Source organism: Saccostrea cucullata, unplaced genomic scaffold (assembly GCF_032062105.1).
Source record: "Saccostrea cucullata isolate Sc308-1 unplaced genomic scaffold, CSIRO_AGI_Scuc_v1 ctg1611, whole genome shotgun sequence".
NCBI classification, from domain to species: domain Eukaryota; kingdom Metazoa; phylum Mollusca; class Bivalvia; order Ostreida; family Ostreidae; genus Saccostrea; species Saccostrea cuccullata.
In genome coordinates this window covers 158,297-179,718 of record NW_026921053.1, presented here as the reverse complement: position 1 = coordinate 179,718, position 21,422 = coordinate 158,297, and the positions used below count along the sequence as shown (strand labels likewise).

General features: G+C 31.1%; 1 protein-coding gene and 1 pseudogene across 1 annotated transcript; both read left to right on the top strand.

Moving 5' to 3' along the window:
- The first annotated feature begins 2,080 nt into the window (after window positions 1-2,080).
- On the top strand, window positions 2,081-3,616 carry LOC134259084 (5-hydroxytryptamine receptor 1A-like; annotated as a pseudogene).
- Window positions 3,617-16,037: 12,421 nt separating this feature from the next.
- On the top strand, window positions 16,038-19,729 carry LOC134259077 (ficolin-1-like). Its single transcript, XM_062741677.1, has 4 exons — window positions 16,038-16,157; window positions 17,557-17,653; window positions 17,827-17,991; window positions 19,276-19,729. The coding sequence occupies exons 1-4, from the start codon at window positions 16,050-16,052 to the stop codon at window positions 19,515-19,517; spliced, it is 612 nt and encodes a 203-aa protein (XP_062597661.1). The 5' UTR covers window positions 16,038-16,049; the 3' UTR covers window positions 19,518-19,729.
- Window positions 19,730-21,422: the final 1,693 nt, after the last annotated feature.

The following is a 21,422-nucleotide window of genomic DNA, read 5'->3' as shown; positions in this document are numbered from 1 at the left end:
CAACCTCCAATTTAATTCAAAATTTGGACAAGTGACGTTTCATGAATACTGTAGCTAAAGGTCTAATATTATTCATTCTGCGATACTACTGTGCAATTTTCAATTCCAATAAAAAGTCTATGTAATGTAAAGGTAGGACATTTTTTTATCTTGAGAGTTTGACCACAATAGAACCTATCTGCAAACTTTTCGTACGACCCTCGTATGGAGCTTCAAGCGTGAACCTCTTTATATCATTTCTGTTCGTATCTGCTAAACATCCAATGTCTCAACCGATATTTTTCTTTAAAGTCATATCATTATGAGTCAAAATCATGAGTTTCTTTTAAGAAAATTGTATCATAAAACAAAATATTTCTGAGAAATATAAATAGAGGCAAGTTTTGAAAATTCAACTACACTGTAAAGCAAGAAAAAAACCTTCAAAATGTAAGTGCCGGAAAACAGATGTTGTATCTATCGCTTTGTTTTTATCGTCAATGTCAACAATGTCAAGGTCACGCGTCCTGTATTTTCAGTTTGAAACTTGTAAACAACATTGATCTGGAGCAAGCAGAAGTGAGGAATAAGTTATAATCTTCTTTTTAAAATTTTCGATAATCCGACATTATATCTATGAAAGCATGGTAGATACTACAACTTTTCAGCGCATGCGCACAATAAAGAGAAAGAAGTGAAGCAATATTTTTGATGAGTTATACATGTGATTTTTTTTTACTTTGATTTTTTCCCATTTAAGTAGATTTTTTTAGGTGCTGAAACCTGTAATTTTCTGAAACATAATATCTCCAAGAACTAAACAAAATTTGCATGTGTCATGCAAAAATTCTACTTTTTTTGTCATTTTTCCCGTTTTTTCGTCATCGTGTTACTTTAAACATCGATGAATGCATATAATGTATTAACGCTGAAGAAAGTGTGTATCGATATATACAGAAACAAACTGCAAATGCTTAATAATTTACTTCAAAAATGCCAATTAAAGTTGGGTTTTCTTTCCATAACGAAAACATACTCTTACTCAGGAAAAAAAAATTAATAAAAGAATATTTGAGCGAAAAAAATAAGAGTTACTTTATGATATGCAAATCATAATTTTTTGTTATAGGGCTCTTAAAAAAGCAAAGATTGCTGTCAAACATAAAATAAGCATGTTATATAAATTGTAAGACATGTACAGGTATATCTAATGTTTGATAGAAAAGAAGGTAAACAATGGACTGTCACCCGAAGTACGAAAACAAAGTCATTATCAGTAATCTTGTTTGATTCTGAGAAGAAAGAAATTTCCTCATACTGTTATATATATTTTCATTCTTCCTGTCAATATATCAAGTTTTTCTTTACATGTACATGTATACATTATCTCACATTTAGGATATTAATGTGCGACAAAGTTTTTGTTAAAATTTCCGGCTAAGTTAAAAATTACATTTAGAAGCAAAAAGTTAGAAGGGTTTGAATTTTAATTTTTATGTTTAACCCGTGCTTATATATATTTAGGTCAACTTTTACAGTGTATTTCAGTTATACGAGTATCTTCAAGGCCGATAAATAAAAAAAAGGAAAATTTGAAAATGAAGTGATAGTTTAAGAAAATTATAAATAACACTGAGTACGACTTACAGAGGAAAGGCAAATAAAAAAGAAATGCAAAAATCTGTTGAAATAATCTGTTCACAAAAATAAGTCAATGGGATAGAACAAGCTCACAATATGTAGTTTCGCTCGAAAGAATAAAAAGATTATTTAGTACACGATATACATGGATCTTCCCACAGGAAGTTTTAATATACTTTAAATGTGTCGTTTACATGAAATTCAGATTTTCCTCAATACTTGGGTCAGTGTTAATCTATAGCTATATATAATTTATCATACTTCTCGTTGCTTACTTAGACATCTTTTGCTTACTCAGACATCAACAGTTTGAAAATGAACCACACAGCCAACGACTGTCAATCTTTCTTCAGAAATGCGTTATATCCAAACACTGTAACAATGGTTTTATTTTTGTTTTTTGGAATTATAGGCAATGGACTGCTTATACATATGTATAGATTAAAAATGCCCAAAACAGAAAAAAAGATTCTTCATACCAATGTTAGCAGTAGCTGATTTACTTTCGTGTTTTTTCCAGGCTTGCTTCGGGATAACCGAAAATTTCTATTTCATTCAGTTTCCTTCCGAAGTTTTGTGCAAGATATTATAATATTTTTCATGGATGACGTCAACTTGGTCTGCAACTATTCTGCTACTTATTTCTTTCAGTAGATATTTGAAAATTTGTCGTCCAACTGGAAATCAATTCACACGTCACCAGAAAATGAATGCGGCAGTTGGAGGTTTACTGTTTTCAGTGATTAACACGCTTCCTGTCTTGTTTTTTGTTGGCTTTCGATTTCAAAATGTCATATGTTTTGGAAATAATATTACAGTAGCAATTTGTGACTTAAAGCACATGGAAGAATCGGAAAAGGCCTTGCAAAGTATTTACATTCCATTTGAGATCGCTATCATTTTCTTAATCGGTGTACTCACTGCAGGGTTTTACATTCCTACAGGTCTTCAGATTTTCAGGAAATACAAAAAAAGTTCTAGGATAAAATATAAAAAGCAACCTATATATGTTATTCAAGAGCAACCTGCTGGCGAGATGTCTTTTACTTGTGAGAACAAAACTTTTGATTCGACATCAGATCGTACAGACGGGATGAGTAGGGATTTAAGGTCTGAAGAGGGGACAAATGCCGTCAATCAAACAGTTACGGCTATTGAAGGTGAACAAACACACCATGAACAGAAGGAAATTTCTCCATCCTCTAACAAAACCGAAAGTGGGGATCAAGCTGGAAGAATAAGAGTCAGTCCTGAGTTCGTAAATAGTTTAAAATGTTTTCTTTCTCACCCTAAGGAAACCAAAGAGAACAAGGGTTTCGTCAGAACATTAAGACAAACATTAAGTTTAGTGAAATCAAAGAAAAAGCGAAAAGCGAGACACAACTTTATGTACATGTTCATTGCTATTATCATTTTCTACTTTCTAACATATCTTCCAACTTTCATAACTATCCTTGTGATAACCGATGACCCATTCAGCCATTGGTATTCTATGGACGTTGGCACTTTAAACTTCGTGTTGTTGATGGTGCGCTCCATGATGATCAACCACATAGTTAATCCTTTCATCTATGGTTATTTTGACAGAATATTCAGGAAAGCTTTTGTCAAATCTTTTCACAAGTGCAACTTTTGTGGTGAAACGATTACAAAAGAGAAATAGACTTTTATGACAACCATTGTGATATTGGTTGTTCTTAATATTATTAATTACATGCACTTAATTAAAGCGAACCATTGATACTATGGGTTCTTTAATTCATCTGTTGACAATATAAGAAAATGATTTTTCATGGATTTTATTGGAAATAATAATGTCTATCAAAACTCACTATGACTGAGAAGAAATCAATGGTACATGCATGTCCTAAATCAATAATGAATAGCTACACATGTACATGTATGCAGGAATTTTATGAATATCATGAGTTTTCATAATATTTAACATATTTTCTCACGGGGAAAATCTTAAAATGCATTTTATTCCAACTGTACGAAAGGAGCATAAACAATGGCAAAATTTATTATGCATGTAAGTATGAGCATCTATTTATGTATAATTGTCAAAAGTGTTGTGCAGTAAAAATTGAAAATGTATGTACAATAAATCATTGTTAAATAAATATTGCTTTCAAAATGATTGTTTGTGTTAAGTTGATTTAAGCAGGTTCAGTCAAAGGGAAATACTGTGACAATTATACGATATTTCTTCTATACATTGTCTTCAAGGAAAAACGGTAATTTGTATTTTTAACACGAAAATCAACGCATTTGTTCTGACAATCGCAAAAACAATCGTCACATATTTTTGAAATTTTCCGAAATTTTCAAGATAAAGGACAAAATGGACAAAAATACATATAACAGAAAATTGTCATATACTAGTATAACCAAATATTGTCTGGTGAAAAAATGGCATTATAAATGATATGTCATATACCAGTCAAAATACGACTCACTGATAGGTTATATTTGCTAAAAAGGTTATTGTACAGACCATAGAATTTACGAAAATGCTGACTACTAAATTTTCTGTCAGAGACCTGCCTGGAAAAAAAATGATCCTGTTCAGGGCATTCTCTGAGAATCCAAAACATTTTAAGACATAAACATCATATACAGGTAATGATGGAATAATACATTGTCAAGGAAAGTTGGCAATGGAAAAGATGAAGCCATCTCGTTTGTCAAGCAATCAAATTGCTAGTTTGCACTTATCGTTTGAAGTCGCAAAAACATTTAAGCATGACTGGTTTATTGTTTAACGCCTAGTCAGCAATATTTCAACCATATGTTCGCGGATATAATGAAGCAGATGTGAAAGACTCTAATTTGATTTAATTTCGAGTTCAGTGCAAGTCGACGTATGGAAGGGAATTACCATTGTTCATTGATTAAATGTCGTGGAATTTTTTTTTACGAAAAATGGATAATTTGTCAACTTCGTCAAAATTACAACGTCATAAAAAATGTCCACATTTACAGTATCTGAATGTCTAGTTGCGTGATTGATTGTATGCTGTTTTTAGTCCCTATCGAAAAATTTTAATTCATATTGAGATTGATATATTGATATTGTCATTATATACCGAAGAAGGGCTTCAAATTTAGACCTTTACTCGGCACTCAGGACCTATGAGTAGTAAAGAATCTTTATCTTTCCAACGGCTGCCATGACAGGGGGTTTTGAGTTATAAGGTCTGATTTAAAAGACCCACAACTGAACTTTCACATCAAAATGCCGAACACCAGGCAAAGGAATAGATATTATTAGCGCCGTCGGACTGAGCTGTGCAGCCTGTGTATACGAAGTGTTTATATTCATGACGCTTGTAAATTATCGTGTACTGTTTTGAATTTCAAAAATAAAATCAATTATAACCGATAGAAAAATATTATTGCACACTATTGGGAGTGTGGCATATTAAAAAAAATTAACTTGTGTTCATGAACATGTGATAACAATCAAAATCCACATTTCTGACGTTTAAATGAAATCAGCGTTACGTAAGACTGGGCCGTGCGGCTTGAATACACAAAGTATTTACACCTGTAACGTTCATAAAATAATGTGCATTGTTTTAATTTTAAGTATATTTTTTAAATCATAGTCTATATAAAGCTATTATCGTACAGGATTGCCGTTCCCGACTTTATTTAGAAAATTAGGCATTTGTCCACGAACGTTTTGGGCAAAACTTGTACGCCAGGATGCACAAAATACTTGATTGTTAATGGTGAATGTATCTACATGTATGACTGTCGTATCTTTAACCCTTTCTCGACCGGCACATTTTCAGCGTTTTTGCAAACCTTTTGACATATCCTTATAAATCAATTTATAACTTTTTATTCAAAGAGTAATCTAAGCATAATGTAAACCATTTTGTAGGGAATTTTCTGGAAATGATATTTCATAACTATGCAGGTACCTCACGACTGACCTTGCTAGTGGAAATTGAGGTCAAAGGTCTAATTAGTGCAGAATTTTATTGCATTTTTTGACACATTTTAATCTTCAAGTTAAAAAATAACAGTGATACACATTGAAATAGGAAATTCAGAATAAACCCACAAAAGGGCATTATCCTGTACTACATTAATCACATAAACTTTTTTTCAATTCTGCAAATTATGATTTTAAAGAGGTTGCTAAGCAACGGAGTATTTTTCAATTTTCAGGCAGTATTTCTTGTTTTTTTGCTCATCCCACACACATTTATGCATTCTATTACATTGTAAAGTCAAATGTGGGGTAATGATACTGAAAATAATATACATCAGATAATTGTCTTAAAGTTTGACCTCATTAAATTCACTTTTATTGGAGGTCAAAGGTCAAATAAGTGCATAATTTTAGAAAATTTTCCCAAAACAATTCATCTTTTTTGCTAAAATTTGTAACAATGGATGCTAAAGAAAAAAAATTATGAATTTTCTCTTTAGAAGGCATCATACTGAATTGCAATATCCACATATTATTTTTCTTCAAATTTGTGTTAAATGACCTTTAAATGGTTGCTAAGCAACAACAATATTCCAATTTTTTTGGCTTCATAGGTTTCTTATTTCTTATTCTAGACAGTTTTCATGGTATAGTTTGTAAGATATAAGGTCTTATAAAACATCCAACAAATAATTGTCTTAAGTATTGACCCTGAAATTTCTTTGGGGTCAAGGTCATATCAGTAGAGAAATCTGCCTTAAATTGTAAGCATATATCAATTTTGAAATGCTGCAATTATTATGGACATATCGTCCAATAACTGACACATAAAATTGTGAACAACAAAATCAACAGAGATATCACAAAAGTGAATAGTTTTGTTTTACTTTGTGTTTTTTTTCCAAATCTTGTTTGTCATTTAAAAAATATATCTCTGACTTAAGTAAACAAAATTTGTAAGATGTGTTCTCAAGTATTTCAATCTTAGTGACAAATACTATTAAAATCATATTAAGGTAAAAATGTATTGCAACCAGTATCATTTTTTAATTACACAAAAGAGTACTTATTTTGTCATTTTAAAAAACTAAGTCAAACACATTTTTTGTCGTCTAGAATACATTGTATAAGAAAACATTTACAATTTTTCTTTTCTTACAAGAATTATTTTACATTTTCAGGTCTTTACTGGGTCACTTGTTAAAACAACTTTTGTCATTTTATAAGCATACGAAAAAACTGCAAAGATGGACAAGCACAGAACTTCAGCTACAATCTTTCACTCATCCAGTTTATGTGGTATACAATGACTGAATTTCAGTAGCCAAGGATTTCTTTAGTATTTGCTACTCTTCTCACAAACCCTTGACTTATGCTGTCAAAAGTCAGAATTCCTTATATCACATGACATGATCTTGAAAAACCACTTGCATCATTGATAGAAATAAAAAGCATTCCTAAAAGTGAAGTAATGACAAAGAATAATTAACAAGCAGATAGGCTTATTTGCTCGTAAGTTTGCAGGGTTTTATCTTTAACTTTAGATTCCAGATTACATTATGTGCACATCATCTTCATGTTGAATGAACTCTCTGCCATCTCCCTGAAAGACCGAGGGAACTCCTTTGATTTGATCAAGGCATGATCAGTTTCTAAATGTATTCTGTCCCGACTCCTGTAACAAATAAAAAAAAAAGTTTTGAAAAAGCTTTTCTAATCGAATATGTAATTGTAATCAGATAATTCAGTTTATACAGAAATCTACAATTGACACATTGATATAACTTTCCTTTTATGATATTGTTAAAAAGTCTTTATAAAGCATATCATATATATATATATTATATATGTCATATTTTGTCATACTTGTAGTAAAATTGTTTGGTGAAGTCAATGTATTATGACTGAAAAAATAGCATAATTAACCATTAATTTTATCAAATGCATGAAGTATATTTTTTTAGTTTCTGTTGTCAGGGTTGTAAAGAGAAAGGGCATGTTGGACTGTAAACTGTTACTTCAGAGAAAAATCCCTGGGACAAGGTGTTTATGTACATGGGCTTGTTTGTATGTTATTAAATGTCTCTCTCAAGAATTTCTCTCTCAGATGGAGACGCCACCACTTGTCGGTGGACAGATGCAAATTTTGTTCTATACTCTGCACTTACGGCTATTGAGCTGTGAGGGATCTTTTTCATGCCAGCACCTACTTCAACAAGGGACCTTTATTGGTTTATATAAGATATATAAGATATTTTTATAGTGTCTCATCAGAAGGACAGGTCTCCATGTCTCATAGTAAGATTCAAACCTGCAATGTAAGGATCAACTCCTTACTTCACGACTATCGGGCAGAGGCTCTAACCACTACGCCAGTCGGGCTACTCATGTCCCTGGCAGTGTTGACTAATAGCCATCCAGTGGCAATGAGGAATTTTGACTGCAATAAAATTTACTTACTAATAACTAAGCACCTATGTCCTCCACATCATGGTCTTTTCTGTGCATGGTGGCCATTGGTGGGATTAGTAAGTGGGTCTTCATAGATGAAAGTTCTGAAGCCTTTGGTACCAGCACACTACACATGCCAAAAAAATTTATGTGTTTGTGTTAATTATGTCAAGTTTCATTTTTCTTTGAATGGTACTTAGAGGTGGTCATGAAAACTTACCCACTTTAAAAACAACACAAAAATAAGTCGAACTTATTCGAATCCATCATCACAAAACACGGTTTGAATATCCAGGCAAACAATACAAAAATTGATTTGTTTGATGTACTCTGACTACCCTTCAAAATTGCCCCTACCCAATAATTTTTTCAGCACTTTAAACTTTTATTTTTCTTTTTAAATTTACTAAAATTGTTTCATTTTAAAGCAAAGATGTATAATTTCTATAGGATGCTTTTTGACTGAAAGTTTTTATAACAATAAACTTGTGTAGCTAACAAACATGTGAAATGTGTACTGTTAAGAAATCTGTGATTTTATGACAATTATTAATTTTTCAGCAGTGTAAACCACCCGAAAATTAACGACCTACCTACCCATCTTGAAAAATGTGGATCGGAGTAAATCGAACAAAAATATTTTATTGATCAGTCAACACAGTATTCGGATTCCATATTGAGAAAAAAAGTGACATTGTATTGTAAACAATTTTGTCATCGGGAAAAAAAAATTGTGATCGTTCTTTGAAAAGTATCATTTTTGGGTTATCGACGATGTCAAACCAGCGAACAGCTTCATATCACATGTACACGTGTAGCCAGGGTCCAGTCTACACTTCTATAGTAATATAGGTCCTTGGTAGTCTATAATGTCTTTTCATTTCAGTCAAATGTACTTTAAAACACTTTTAAACTTTTCAATCAATACTTACTCACATCTAATGCCAAAGAAAAGACCCGTCATATCTGATGAATTGACGTGTTCTCCATCGTAAAATACGAGGGCTGTTCGGAAATTATTGAGACAATTACATTTACTCCATAAAGGACGGAGATAATTTCATGAAAATTCATCAACATCTTATAAAGAACGTCTAACACACTTAAGCAAATTTTCTTATTCCTACGATAATTATACAAGTTTCTGTGAAGTTATAAATATGCATATGTCTATCGACCCGGAGCAGCCTCGCTACGACATTTAACGTACGTTAGCCGTAGGTTGTTTCGCATGTGAAACGATCGGAAAGCGTTTAATACTTTTCCTTCTTTGTTATTACATATGTTACATTACAAAAATCAAAGTCTCTTTTCTTAAACTATTCTTTAAAAATGTATGCTGTTGCTACCCCAGTCAAAAATTTTCATTTGTGGGAAAGGACAACTTAGAATCATGCGGTGCCAATCTATGTAACGCGTGTTAAATACCATAATAATATCAATACTGTATGTAATAACTCATGGTCATCCAGATCTTTTAATTTTACTCTTGTTTTTTCAAATGCTAAAAAAATGTATACCAAGGAAATAACAAACCCTAACACATCATTTTTTTCTCGTTCTTATTGTTTTAGCGGGTCGTTTATGTCTTGGAAAAGAGTTCTGCATTGCGCTACTCAAAATTCTAGGTATGCTAGCTGCTCCGCCCTTGACGTCAAAATCAATTTTTTCGTTGTTAGCAGATTTCTCTACCACGCTTATTTTTTTTATGATCCCCGTATTTCTGATCAAAATTCTATCAAAGTTGCACAACATGAATTTGAACCAAAGCTGAAAAATTATACACTTGAACTGAATTATTTTCGCTCTCATTATTGATCCACGAAGAGTTAGAATTTTGGGGTTACATATTTTCAATGTCCGATTCCGCGACTGCTCCGGGTACCCCTACTTTTGACACATTTATTTACCATTGTTGAGAAAATATTTAATATTTGTAAAATATTTCTTGCTCTTATTAATTTTTAGTGTATGTCAAACGTATATGCAAATGTTCACTGAAAGACGTTCATTAGAAAGCAAAATATACACAATGTCTCAATTATTTTCGAACAACCCTCGTAATCATGAAAATCCATGTTCATGATCATGCCGTTGTTTACTGCTACAGCGGAAACACGTGTTAGTCTCGAATAATATCAACTCATACCGTAATGAGTAGTGTAATTGCGAGATTTTGTATTAAATCATTGTGTTTCAAAGTTTTTTTTTTAAATTTCATGTCAGTATATGTTTAATTGTTTTTTATTTTAAGAATATATTTTAAAGCAAACAGCAATAAAATCTGATTTTTTGACGTAGACCTTTAGGAATCAAACATTTTTTTTTTATCAACACTGAATGAACTTATTGCACATTGCATAAATAAACAAAAATACATATGTAGTGCACTTCTCTAAAGGTGTAAAGATAAGAACTCTTATTTTAAACCATTTTTTTTAATAAGCATCTATTTAAATAAAAATATTTAATTAAATGTAATAGTACTAAACATGTTGTTCCGAATGAGGCGCAACGAAAACGACCTTGACGTTAAATATTGACTACATTCGATTTTTCTACAAAAAATTACGCGGATGGGTTCAAAATTCAAACTATGATAATTCAGAAAATACCGAAAATAAAGAGACCAGTGAAGGCTTGTTGAAATGAAAATTTTCTCCACTTTTACCAGCTGTATTTTGTTTTTCCTATTTCAACACAGAAATAAAGGTAAAACTGCGTTTAATTTAAATATTACGAATAAAACCCAGAAAAATCACATGCGTGGAAGAAAATTCTTGTTTTTACAAAATATTTAAAAGTAAAAGCAATGCTTTTTACATATTTTAAAAGCAGAGAAAATATCCTTTTAAAATATATTAATTTTATTTAAATGATTTTATCAGGAAAAAATATATCTATCGTCAGGAAAATCGTCCATGCTTTGGAAAATTGCGTCATTTTCAAAAAGTCATGAATGTCTTCAAAACGTAAAATCTATGTATTACCGATTGATAAGGCTCGAAATTTTAACAGGGTCTGAAAGTAGAGAAAATTTCCTAAGAGATGATATATAGTTTATTTACCTTAATGCTATTAATAAAATGATACGGAGGTCCTGTTATCGCGTTGTCGTGTTTTAACGTGCTTTCGGTCATATTGACCGATGCGGTAGAGAAGGGGTTAAAGCGAAAAAACGAACCTGATAAGAGAGATAACTTCCCAAGGTTTCCAATTACTTATCCTTTTAGAGTTAAGTAATGAGTACTAAATAGAATGCATTTTATTTGAATATATTCTACCTTAAAAAACATTTATTTCTATTTTCTACTGCCAGTATTTTTGATAGTTTCTTTTATTTTTGTTAAAATTGGTAAATATACATGTATTATGCATTTCTTTAATCAAATCAAAAAAGGATTATAAAATTATATTGTAGTTTATAATTTATTTTATGAGACATTTTCAATTTTCATTACTGGTATAATCAAGGCTCGACTGGTTTGTTTGCCGGATGAAACTTCTTGCACTTAGTATTTCATTCATCTGTTTGAAAAATAGAATGAAGTTGTGTAGTTGCCTGTAGCTATAGCGATCAATCTACGAAATTTGCACGCCTGCATTTTAAAAAAAACAAAATTTATTGACATTATTTTCTTTAAATTTTGATATAAAAAAATAGCATTTAAGTGGCTTGCAATATCTGTTTCTCTGTCTTGAATGAATGTTAAAAATGTAAACTTTTTTTTACCCGCCCTTGTTTCTAACACCAAATACATACAGTAAACAAACATCTCAAAGAGGCACGGCATTGATTTAAAGATACAAGATCTGACTATGTTTTACAGTGAGCACTTTTTAGGAATATTTACCTTAGAAGGACTCACGTGACTACAAGTATTTTAAATAATAAATTACACAGATGGATTTAACAAATTAGGTCATACAGGTAAATAGCTCTCTATTGCTTTGAAAAAAAAACTTTAAACATTTATGCATTTTAATATATTAAGTACCAGACTAATCTTGTGCAATTTTCTTACTTTCACACAAGTTTTAAATATGTATAACGCGTCTTTGGCATTTATACAAGTTTGCACGACGTTAAGCTGATATAAACAAAAGCTTTGAAATGAATGACCATTCTCGATTTACTGTACTGTAGAAAATCACAAATGTCTGCTGACCCCTGCGACATTATATGGCTTTGCTCTTTGTATATTCACAAATTTCAGCGGTATTTTTTTTTTCAATCGTATGGTTAATATATCAATTAATGATTTAAGATAAAAAAAATCTTCAATTGATTCTTTATTTTTCACAATTTACGAGTCACCTGTTGTGATTTCGGATTTCTCTTTTGTAATTATATTACATAGATTAAACTTACAAAGAAATAACATCGCAAATAAATTCTTTATATAGTTTTTTAAAAATCTTTGTAATTTTTAAAAATCTATGTAATTCCTGATAATTTTAGGGTTTGGGGTGATTTAAGTAGACATGTATTTATAATAAAGCAAAAAAAAAACAAACTTTTTTTGTATGGTATATAAAGAATTAAATTTATTATCTAAATCATATTAAAAAGAAAGAAATACATGTAGCACTCACTAGAAAGATTTCTTGCCATCGCCAAAATGGTATATGAATGACATACACATACAACCATTTTTTTTTATTATTTTCACGAAATCGAAGATTCAGGGGTATATAGTTTTGTCCTGTCCGTGCGTTTTGTCTTTCTGTAGGTCCGCAAAAACGTTGAGGAACTTCAAAGCTCGCAATAAGCTGTCATACGGGGACATCGGCCTTTCATAAACAAATCTTGACTTTTTGTTTTTTGTTCCTTTTTTAACATCAGCCAATATTCATGTCTTTTCTTGCTTGCAAAATAATTCTACTGGGGAGTCAGAATATAGAAATCTTAAACACCATACATTAGGCCTTTCAACTGCCGCTAGGGGTCGGTTTTATGAACAATAACTCACCGCTGAAACATGTTGAGAGCAGGCTCGGAGTATCTAACTGTTTACATGCAAGGCAGTTTTTAGCATTTCCCAAGTGTTCCTTTGCTCTCAGTAAAATCCAGTGGTTTTAAAATTTAGCACAAATGTTAAACTTATTTATTGTATAGTTGCTGACACCATTTCACTACATATAGTTAAAAGTTTTAATTAAAATAAAAAGTGAGATCAACCCTCCTTAGTTCTAACCTAATCAAATTTTTATACTCGGTCGTTCCCCTTCGTGCTTAGTAACACAAGTAAGATGATTAATTACTGCATATACTTGTAAAAATATACCGGTATATATTTATATATGAATCAAAAAGCGCGCACATAAAAACATGAGATTAAATTTTCTTCTTCATAATAATCGTCAAGGAGAGTTAAAAATATTGAAAATAGTCTTTTCCCCATTCATTTGACCCTGTTATTTCAGTAGAGTGAAGGCATTCTATTTCTCATGGTCAACACTCATTTGTGTACAAAACAATGTAAGAAACCCTTTTGTGTACATAACAATACCAATTCTGAAGCAGCCTATATGTCATTCCTATAAACGATAACTCATAAATCGGCACTAAGTTGGTCATTTTTCACACCTGAGTTACCTATCCTTAAAACACAACATCGGAAAAGTCAATTATAAATAATTAAACTTTTTAATGATGTAATTAAATGTATGCATAAGTTATTATCTTTTTTGATAATTTCATGTACCTATAAATCTATCTATGCAATGTTTTTTACCATATGTGCAACTTGAAAAATTAGTTGAAAGGCCTACATATATGTATCGATATTGGTCTTATACAAATAAAACATACGTCATAGATCAATTAATCATTGAAAAAAAAAGATGGAAAGCCTCAACCGTCCCCCTTTTTCTACCTTTACCAACTGTTTTTAATTATACTCAATTTTTTTACTCAAATAGTAAAAAAATTGTAAATCAACAATTTCGTAACTATTGAGCCATACTAACATAGACAGGATCACGTGAAAACTCATCAATAATAAATAGTCAAACCTTAACGACTGGTATATAGGTTACAGAAATGAATATAATATAGAAGCAGTAACTCGATATGGAAGAACCCGCCGATTTGACAAACATTTAGTTATAAAACTGTTTGCAAGTCTTAAGATGATCAGTCTCTACCGCTTTGGACACGTTCTAGCTCTGTTACAGACATGCTACTCACAGTGCTTCGAACCATTTGACCCAAAAACGTTGATCGTTAGCAATTATGAAAATTCATCTTTTCCAGGTTTTAACCTTTTGAGAAATACTGACAATGCAATGTGCATGATGATTTGTTTCAAGTTTAAGTTGTGTGGCTCCGTGGATTGGATACCAGAAGAAAAGATATGCCGGCTTAACACAAGATTTGTTACCAAGAATAACAGCAGTCTAATGACTACGGGCCAAACCTTTCATGTAGAACGAAAACATTTTCCAGTGGTAAGAAAAAGATCTTGAAATATTTTCATTCAAATTAATTTAATTGAAATTAATATTATTTTACAAATCAGGACTCTGAATGGATTTTATGTTTAGCACTTGGCGGGCAATTGCTTAAACAACATCTGTACTGATGATGCCATTTGTATTAGCGGTAAATGTCTACCTGTTTTAAAAGGTAAGAAAATTACTTCAATTACATTGTAGGAAATGTTTTGTTTGTTGAGTTTAACAATATTTATTTAATAATGCTTAAGGACCATTCTGTCTTCTTAAGTCTACGAGTGTCATTCAAAAAATACGTAGACATTGTCCCTCATCGTCACATTATTATAACAAGATTATAAATCAACACATTTTCGTAAATAAAACATTTGTTTTATCGAAGTGTAAAGTCATCTTTTGTTACCACGGAACGCGGTTATTCAACATTATAACGTCAAAAACAACGTTGAGAAAGTTTCTCAAAATTACTAGAGATGCTTTTTTAATTTCATATACGTTTTGTAGCGGCCTCTCCATTCAAAACATATCTCTAACACTTGACTTCTAGTTTGCTAATAATTGTGCAAATAGCTTAAACTAGATTGTTAATGTTTTCAAATTTTTTACCTCGCCATTCCATTACCTCCGTAACACTGAAGCGCACATCGCGTTTAATTACGTTCCAACTCTTTTGACAATATTTCTTTAACTTTTACCTGTTTCTTTGCAGACCATCTATCGTCCAACTCAAACAATTTACCACTCAAAAATTGTATTTTCAATATATTTTATATATACGGCTTATTTTTCATATATTTCCTGGTTAATACATTTTTTTTTATTTTTTTAAAGAAGTTTCCCGAATTCAAAGCAATTTATATTGCTAATCGCTAATCCGTGACGTCCTCCAACGTCATGCTTTTCTGCCTTTTTTAATCAAGTTCAAATTTATCTAGAAACGGATATCTTTCAAACGGAGCGATATATTACATTACCTGATAGCATTGTAAGTAATATAGCAAGACTTTATTCAAACTTATAAATCTGATTTTGTTTCAGCTCCATATATTAGAGGTAAGACTAGAGATAGTATAAAGTGAAAATTAGTAAATTAATCAATTTTGACGTTGCTCCGTGACCCCATTTTTGCTGTTCTATATTTTCGATAATTTTTATAAATATGACGATATATTCCATTTGTTTACTCAAATTATTCGAATTTGTTGTTAAAATATGTGTACCAAATTTGGATATAATATGACGTCAGATAAAAAAGTTAGAACAAAAGTCTACGAACTTTTTGAATGATCCTCGTATCACAAGTACTAATTTTATTAAATGAGAAGGATTGATTGATTTTGTATTTGTAAAACATCCAGTTTGAGAAATTTGCACACATTCAGCCGTTGAAGGGCTTGAAATTTCGACTTATTTTTTTCAACTCACAGTAACTGATCAGTGAGGGTTATCTATTGTGCCATGTATAAAGAGCACATGTGAAAAAAGAGCAAGTTTAATGAAATTTATTGTTCAGTTTCTTTTACTTTTTTTTTTACATTGAATAGAGAACATATATAAAGACTGTTCTGATATAATGAAAAGAGACCCAAGCAAAGAAGGACAAGATGGAGTGTACGTTATTTACTCTGACACCCGGAGAGAGGTCTTCTGTGACATGACGACAGATGGAGGAGGGTGGACGGTGAGGAATGTTTTAGTTTTTGATACATTACTGAAAAAGTAAAAAATAATCCTTTTATTATGTTTTTCAACTTTAAATGTAAGAAATCTAACACAGCTACAGATGTTATGATAGCTTATCATGAAAACAAAGTAACCAAAGCTATATCATAATAACATTATGGCTGTTGGACGTGAACTTGTCCCGCAAAATTAAAACCTGAATAAGGAATGGTAATCGAGAAACTCTGCATTATACTTGAATAATATAGATTTAGTTGTAATACGTCATTTGATTTGATAAACTATTTATTTTATATCGTATAATAATATACTTTGCCTACGTAACGTACACTGCAATTGACGTTACCTTTTAAGACCATTTTTGGAGGAAAAATCCCTTATTTACTACGCTGAATTTGAATTATGAGGAATAAAGCTTAATCATATTTACCTATTTTCTACGATATACAATATGTTACATAACTTTTTTGCTTCTTTATAAACCGCTTTGCGTTATATCCTATAACAAGGGTGAAAGTAAGCTTCATCCCTTAATTATAGTATTTACCAAACATTAGGTAGTCCTAAATATCTTACATTCCCTTGAGCTTTTTGATATTTTTCGTAACAGAAAAACGTCAGAATCACCGCCATTATGAAAACTGGAAATTGTTTTTAAATACTTGCGAACCGAGTGAAATGCCGAATTCACATTTTATCAATAGTACAACGCTTCTCATCAATATATAGGGAAATGAAAACATCACTCAATATTTTGATACAGGACTTAAAATGTCAGAAATTAAAACAAATCTAGACAGTCAGATAACATGTTTCCATCGGATAGTATATTTTATACAGGAACCATAAAAACGATTTTTGTGAGTACAAAATTGATTGTACTATTATACTGATAAGGTGTGAATTTGACATTTAATTCTGCTTCCAAGGCATGAAAATCAACCCAAAATTGCCGCCTCCGGTTGGAGGCGGCAATTTTCCAGTTTTTGTGATAACGCTGGTTCTGATGTTTTCCCAGCACGTCAAATATCAAAGTCTTATAGGAGTCTTCAAAACATTTGATATTTCGGACTTACATTCCGGGATGATTTTTAACATAACAAAGGACAGCAGAATTTTAATCCTCAAAATGTGGATTTCACTGTACTTGACAGAGTTAAAACAAAAAAATATCTACCTACAAATTTTTGATTTTAATTTGCAGTAGTTTCTTAACATTTACATTTCTAACTGTTCAAACAATTCTATGTTATTCAGTTTTGTATTATATCTATATATAATGGTACATACTGACAAATATGATGACTTCAATCTTTACATATAGTTGAGGAGAATAAATCATAGTTGTTCATGTTTTTTACGAAACAGTATAATTAAAAATCAATTATTGATTACAGGTAATTCAAAAAAGACTAGATGGTGACGTCGATTTTTACAGGACATGGATAGAGTATAAACACGGATTTGGAAATGCCACTAAAAATTATTGGATAGGTATGAATATTATATATATTAAGAGTTATATATATAAATAAATATGAATAAAAACAATCTTAATGAAAAACTCAAGCTTTAATTTTAAGCGCTTGCGCCCCACGCAGCCTCATCTGTAGATTTGAAATTATTTTTTATATTTCTGTGAATTTGAAATTAATTCATAAATATAGGGAATGATGCAATCCACACCTTAACGAGGGATAAAAACCAAGAACTCCGAGTTGATGTTGAGCGATATAACGGGCAACATGCCTATGCTGTGTACACCACATTTTACATCGGAGATGAAGACAATAAATACACAGTGACAGTATCTGGATATAACGGGACAGCGGGTGAGTATTGAGATCTGCACCTGATCTCACCTCTGATGTTTTTGGAGGAATAGGTTTGCTCTGTTTCGGATTTGTATTGTTCATAGTGGACTTTGAGCTTGAATATTGTTTTTTGTCATCTCCATTTTTCATGCCAAATTTCTTTAGTGCTGAGTGATGAGAGTTATAAACTTTTCTTGGATGAGACAATATCGCAAGCTACATCCAAGTGCAAGCCCTTGACTTTTTTCAGGTGATCTGAAACAATACATAGGAATCTTAAGAAAGGACACAAACACTTGATTTTTAAACAGCATCCTTCTGAATGCTTACTTAATGCCCCCTGTGCTCTAAAGCAGGAGCTGAGATCTCTTTCATCTTTATTTCTTTTTTTCAATAAATTTAAGATTCCAATCGACACAAGTGTGTTTGTTTATGGTTTAATTTTAAACCATCAGCATATATTAAAATTTAAAAAAATGAATAACACCGTAACGTTTTAAAACCTCAAATGTTTGTGAAAATACGTGTTTGCATGACTATAGAAATCGGGGGCGGGGGGGGTGGTAAAGACATTGTAGTATAGTTGGAAGTGGCACGGATTGAAAATGGAAAGTGTATGATTGTGCCCCATCTCCAATAGACATTGTCCCTTAAAAACAACATAAATAACATTTTAGAAAATAAATATCTTTTTAGACAAAAACTTACAAGATTGTGAAAATTTTAGCTTAGTATAAAAAATTTTTGTTCAAAGGGTCACTGGCTTGTAATAATTAAAACTAGATATCATATGTATTTTATTCATAATACTCAGTCTTGCAATCTTCTTATCGTTCTTTAAAACATACACTTTATCCTATCTTCATTTTTAGTACACTATGAGAAATATTGAAACATAAAACAACTATTTTTAAACTACATTTCTCAGGAACAGCAACAGTCTCCTCTAACCATTTAAAGCAATAAATAAGTAGTTCGACCCAGCAATCATATGAAGTATCCCTTCCTTTATTGATACGATTAATTAACTAGCCAAGAAGAGTGACGAAAATACAAATAAGTGCTTTTCAAATAGATTGCGGAACCGAGTTTTAAATTAACATACTCACCGTATACACATCAAACATAATTTTGAAAGTGTTTTTGCTGTAATGCAAAATATATCATTTATATGTTATCAATATTCAAAAACAGATCCGAGCAACGATAACTATCTTTATCTTGGCGATTACTTTGTCATGATAAATATTCTATATATAAATAGTATATTTAATTGTCAATTACTAGTATACTGTATTACAGGTGACGGTTTTGTTCATAATGGTATGAAATTTAGTACACATGACCAGGACAACGACTTGGAAAGTCGTAATTGTGCTCAAATGTTTAAAGGCGCCTGGTGGTACAAAGACTGTTTCCGCTCAAACCTGAACGGGAGGTACGCCAAGTCTGCAGTGATTGGCGGTCAATATATGGTATGGAAGATACTGGCGGATGATGAAGCTTTACGAAAGAGTGTGATTATGGTAAGGCAGAGAAACTGACTTAAATTATGATCAGCCATTACATTATGCAGCAATGGAAGTGTACAGAAGCTCTACATAAACTAGGACTGTGATTATATAGACAAAATAGAGTTTAGTAAAATTATTAGCAATTAAGTCTATTATTTGTAAGAATTTTGAATGTTTGGTGTTATTAAAGATGTGCTTGTATATTTGGAATAGATTGGATGCACTCTAAAACTTAATTATTTCAGAACGTTTTTATTAAACATGCAAAATAATATAAAATAATTTTTTTTTTGTTTATTATGAATTCATCGATATTGTTATCATTTAAGAGATAAAAGCGATAAGATCATAAAATTTATTAAGGCAATGTTTCACTAGTCATGAAACTACTTTCTGAAAGAATCAAAACGAGATTGATTTCTGTACTTTGAAGTTCACAGTTTAGGTGAAAATGGAAATATCGAAAAATTTTCTTGATGAAAAATACATTCTTTTCAAGGATGGAGAATTCATTTTAAGTACTTTACTGATATCAGAAAAATGTAATTGGGCTCAAATCTACATGTTGAGGAGTTTCTGATTTTTTATTTCGACTTGTCACTTGATATTGGAATGACATAGTTTTCGCAAATTAACGTGCAGTATTGAGATCATTAAGAAATTTCAATATCGCAAGGACATAATCATGTTAAAAATGTAAGTTTTAATTATAATTCTTATCAACACCATATGTACATCGTGAGAAGTGCTGAGAACCTATTTATATTTCACTATTTAATTTTTGCTATAATTTCATTTGATAGACCACAGTTTGAATAATTTGCGGGTCAAGTACATTAAATATTGGTAGACATAATCAATTCATTTGCAAGATTTTATCAGGTTCTCAGCACTTTTTAAATTCCTTAATGTATTTTTTTTTTTTTTTTTTTTTTTTTTTTATTTTTTTTTTTTTTTTTTTTTTTTTGGTTTTTTTTTTTTTTTTTTTTTTTTTTTTTTTTTTTTTTTTTTTTGAGTTTATATGTAAAAAGTTGGAATGATACATAGAGTGTATGTTCTTGCGATAAACTGATTTATCAGGACCCTTCTATTGTACAATGATAATTAATCTGCAAAATAATTTGAAACCTTAAAAAGGCAATCAAGAGACACCTGAAAACACCAAAGAATGTATCAGGTGTCTAACAGGAGTAAACATTCCCAGTTGGTCGATTTAGCCCGTTGTGAATCCTATATATTGTTCAACTAGTTACCATTGCTCTGAAAATTGGTGAAATGTGTAAAAACAGTGGATTGAATCTGTTGCCACGGTAGAAGTTGGACTTGTGCATTTGTTCTTACAGCTCAGTTTATTGAAATTGTGAATCGTTTTCTTCAACTAATATACGGATTTTCTCTGTTGCCACAGAGGAGTGAGTATCTCCTTCCCACGGACATTCTCCGCATGCTTCTTGTTCTGTTTGGTGAAAACAGTAAATTCTTAGTTAAGTTTCATGTTCACTATATTTAACTGTAGTGAATTATTGTTAGGGTTGGTGAATGACTTGAATATCGTAGCAAATGTTTTCTTTTTCTCATGCATGTCTACTATAGTTTATGAATATGTTTTTCTTCACGGACGGCAAGGTTCAACTTATGAAAAGGTACACCGTAAAAGAGGAATATTACAAATGTATGACGTTAGAATGAAACGTGAATGTTTAATTTGTAAAATGCTCTTTAACATCTGTTCAATCATGATGACAACTATGTAAAAGAGAATGGCTGCGTTTTATGTTAGCAATCATTTCTTTTGAAGTATGATCATTTTTTTAATGATTTATTAATCTACATTATCAAGAGATTCAAAATACCATAGTTCATTGATATTCTTATTGCTCTGAAAAGTAAGTAAGACTACCAGCTAATTAACAAAACAATTAGAAAATACTTTTC